Source organism: Triticum aestivum, chromosome 6A (assembly GCF_018294505.1).
Source record: "Triticum aestivum cultivar Chinese Spring chromosome 6A, IWGSC CS RefSeq v2.1, whole genome shotgun sequence".
Classification (NCBI taxonomy): Eukaryota; Viridiplantae; Streptophyta; class Magnoliopsida; order Poales; family Poaceae; genus Triticum; species Triticum aestivum.
The window spans coordinates 8453093-8457379 of record NC_057809.1 but is presented as its reverse complement, the minus strand read 5'-3'; the positions used below and the strand labels follow the sequence as shown (position 1 = coordinate 8457379).

The following is a 4287-nucleotide window of genomic DNA, read 5'->3' as shown; positions in this document are numbered from 1 at the left end:
GTAGTTGGGCCGAAGCCCAACTGAGAAAGGGCACTTAATGTTGGACCACGGGTTACTTAAAGAAAAAAATTAGTTTTTTTGTAAAACATAAACTTATGACAATGGATGGGAAGAAATACTCCGTATTTTATTAGTAGGTATAGATAAAAGGTAAAGGGTAAAAATACAAGAACGACGGACAACTCCCACCACTACCCAGTGAGTAACTAATCAACACCAACTCTATTTCAAATGCACACAATACAACCACAACGCAAAAAGCCAGAACTAAAATGGTCTTCAAGACCACGCCTCGGCCGACGCAGGTCACCTCCGAAGAGCAACAACTACAAAAGAACTATCTTTGCCGACGCACCAACCACCCTTAAGCGCCTAAAAGAAAAGTTGGTAGGTGGGTGCTCGTGCTCGAATAGAACTGAGGAAGCCACCATCTTGGATTCACCCACGATGGCATGCATAGTGCCCGTCAAAACAGCCGGCACCACCCACGTTGTGTCCACTACCGCTGCTAGCACCAACACCACGCGTGTCCATGTAGCCGCCAGCACCACCATGGCGCTTAGCGGTAGCAGATCCACGGCTTCACCATGCCTAACAGTGGCCTTCGTCCCGAGCCCTGCCACCCAGATCCGGTGGAACCAGAGCCCTGGGCCGCAGTCGCCGTTGAGGCAGCACCACCAGCCACGGACGCCTCGTCACCACCGGTGCCGAGTAGGGTCGCCACCGTATCTTCACCGCACCGCGCCGGCAAGATCATCAGTGCCCAGATCCGAGACGTCATCGGGGACCAAGGGGAGGGGGTGGGAGGAGGGTAGCCATGTCGGGGAGAGGCCGGCCGGGCTTTGCCCGGAAGCCGGCGGCGGGGCGCTAGATTTCCCCCATTGTGAGAGGGACGTGGGGGTCGGGAAGGGGCTCTTAAACACAGTCATAATAAGAACTGAAGTTCGAGCATAGCTGGACCTGCGGCGGTGGTGGCTCGTCTGCGTCCGCGCCGGGACAGAAGCCTGCGGCGAGGGCCGTCCTCACCGGCGTCGGGGACGCAACGCGCGGCGACGGAGGGTGGCCTAGTCTTTATCGGCCTCAGGGCCGCTGCAGTCGGCGCCCAGCGGCGGACATCTCGTCCTCCCACAGCAGCTGCAGCTCGACGGTGAGCATTTTTACCTCCTACAGCAGCTGCAGCTCGTCCTTCTTCCCCTGCTTTTCCTTCCTTCTAACCCTAGGTTCATGCCGGTGCTGTAGGTGGTGAACGGCGCGGCGAGGGATTCTTCAGGCCAGATGGAGAGCTATGAGGCGCCGCCTCGTCCCCGTCGGCAGCCGCCTCTTGGAGCGGAACATCGAGCACCGGTACCGCTCCAGAAACATTGGTACCGAGGACGCACTCAACCTGTTCGACGAATTGATCCAGGTCGCTGGGCCTTCCTCGGTCCGCGCCATAAACTACCTCACCGTCGTCGGCCGTGATTGCCCCGCAATCGGCGTCTCCCTGTTCAACCGTGTTGCAAGAGCCAAGGTGCCTCCCCACAATATCACCTATGGCATTCTAGTCGACTGCTGCTGCCGTGCTGGCCGCTTGGACCTTGGACATGCTGGCATGGGGCACGTCATTAAGTTGGGATTTGCAGCAGAAGCCATCGTCAATTTCAGCCACCTACTCAAGGCCATATGTGCGGAGAAGAAGACCAGCTATGCAATGGACATTGTACTCCGGATAATGCCTGAATTTAACTGCATCCCGAACATTTTCTCATACAGCATTCTTTTGAAGGGTCTTTGCAACGAGAAGAGGAGCCAAGAGGCTCTCGAGCTGATTCACATGATGATTGACCATGGAGGTAGCTGCCAACCTAATGTGGTGTCCTATAGCACCGTACTTGATGGCTTGTTGAAAGAGGGTGAGGTGGGCAAGGCCTACAGCCTATTTTGTGTCATGCTACAGAGGGGAATTTCGCCGAATGCTGTGACCTGCACTTCAATCATCTCTGGCATGTGCAAAGTTCATGTGATGGACAAGGCAGAGGAGGTTCTTCAACAGATGACTGATAGAGGTATTCTGCCAAATAGTGCCACATATAATAGTCTGATACATGGATATTATTCATTAGGATGGTGCAAAGAGGTGGATCGAATTTTGAAGGAAATGTCTAGAAATGGTGTCCAACCAAATGTTGTAACTTACAATATACAGTTGGATTATCTTTGCAAGAGCAGAAGATGCGCAGAAGCTAGGAAGATTTTTGATTCCATGGTCAGTTTGGGCCAAAAACCAGATGTTACTACCTACAGCATACTGCTTCATGGGTATGCTATGGAAAAATCTTTTCATGATATGCTTTGTCTCATTGATTTGATGGTAGGTAATGGTATTGCACCAAATCATTATGTCTACAACATACTCATATCTGCATATGCTAAAGAAGAAATGGTTGATGAAGTAATGCATATATTTACAAAAATGCGGCAGAAAGGATTGAACCCTGATGCAGTGAGCTATGGAACAGTAATAGACTTACTTTCCAGGATTGGTCGAATGGATGATGCTATGTCCCAGTTCGCTCAAATCATAACTGAAGGGTTAGCTCCTGATATCATAGTTTTCAACTCCCTTATTAGTGGTTTCTGTTCTTGTGGCAAATGGGAGAAGGTTCATGAACTATTTTCTGAGATGTTGGATCGCGGCATCTGTCCCGACAGAGTGTTCTTCAACACTGTTATGGATCACCTTTGCAAAAATGGAAGGGTTATGGAAGCCCAAGATGTGTTCGACCTGATGGTACACATGGGTGTGAAGCCTTTTGTCCGTGATTACAACACACTGATACATGGATACTGTTTAGTTGGTAAGATGGATGAAGGGAGGAAGTTACTTGACAATATGTTCTCAATTGGCTTGAAACCGGATGATTTCACCTATAGCATACTGATTGATGGTTACTCTAAGAAGGGAAGGATAGATGATGCATTGATTATTGTCAGGGAAATGTTGGACGGGAAGGTTAAGCCTTCTATTATCACTTTTAATATTATGATTGGTGCGTTGCTGAAAGGTGGCAGAAAGGAAGAAGCCAAAGATTTGTTTGATGGTATCTGGGCCAAAGGATTAGTGCCCGATGTTGTTACATATAGCTTAATGATACAAAAACTTATAGAAGAAGGTTCTCTACAAGAGTCTGATGATCTATTCATTTCTATGGAGAAGAATGGATGTGCTGCCGACTCCCAGATGCTAAATGCTATAGTTAGAAGCTTACTTCAGAAAGGGGAGGTGCCGAGGGCTGGGACTTATCTGTCTAAAATTGATGAGAGGAGGTTCACCCCTGAAGCTTCCACTGCTAGCTTGTTGACTGCACTAGTGTCAGAGGGGAAAGGCCAGGAATATAAGGAGTTACTCCCTGAAAAATATCACTCTTTTCTGGAACAGGGCACTGATTGAAACCTTTTCTATGGATTTTTCCTAGATGCCCTGGAGTGCTAATCGAGGGGTGAACTTCTCTTTGTAGGTTACTTCTTCCAACCTTTTCCTATTTTAGTACGTTTGAAATGTAATAATCGTTGGAGAAACTGTAGTAAACTTTCTGACTGTCAACCTTTTCTAAAGATTTTTTAGTACTTCTTCCAACAAGCTAGTAGTAAACTTTCTGACTATCACCATTTTGTTGATCCACTATATGTGTTTCATACATATGGATGGCTACTACTTCAAGGGAGTTGCACATTTGGCCTCAGCTACGCTGCAATTTTTAATTAGTTTTGTCAGTCCTGGATTTGTCCTAATAAGTTATCCTTGGCACCTTTTGCCTTACTTTTCTGCTGTACTGATGGTCATATGCTAGATATTCAGCCCTTCACAACTTGAGTAAACTTTGGAGTAAAGCTATGACATGTTGGCAACCATTAGACTTCAAGAACGACCACAATCGATGCATGGTAGGTTAAACTGTCAGAACTATTTATACTCCTAACTGATAAGGAGAAAGAATAAGCTGTAGTATGTATCCGAAGTAGGGCAGTCTCCGAATAAGCTGGGTGCTGTCTCCGCAGTCGTGAGACTGCAGGGGATGTTCTCGATTCCAAAATCAAAATGCCTAGTACCATTTAGACTACCAATACTGAATAGACACTCGTTCATTGTTGGGCTGAAACAAATCTAGAGCTTTTCTAACTTGAGCATTGATCCTGCTTCAAACATCATCTCCATCCCGTTCCTGTGTACCCATCACACATACAGTAAACGAAATCACTCAAGCATGGGAATCCCGTTTCACCACCAACAATGAGGTGTCCTTGTCC

The 4287-nt window shown here is 47.6% G+C and overlaps 1 protein-coding gene across 1 annotated transcript; it reads left to right on the top strand.

Moving 5' to 3' along the window:
* The first annotated feature begins 827 nt into the window (after positions 1-827).
* LOC123131614 (protein Rf1, mitochondrial) lies at positions 828-3722 on the top strand. Its single transcript, XM_044551277.1, has 2 exons — positions 828-1147; positions 1240-3722. The coding sequence occupies exon 2, from the start codon at positions 1286-1288 to the stop codon at positions 3428-3430; it is 2145 nt and encodes a 714-aa protein (XP_044407212.1). The 5' UTR covers positions 828-1147; positions 1240-1285; the 3' UTR covers positions 3431-3722.
* The last annotated feature ends 565 nt before the right edge of the window (positions 3723-4287 follow it).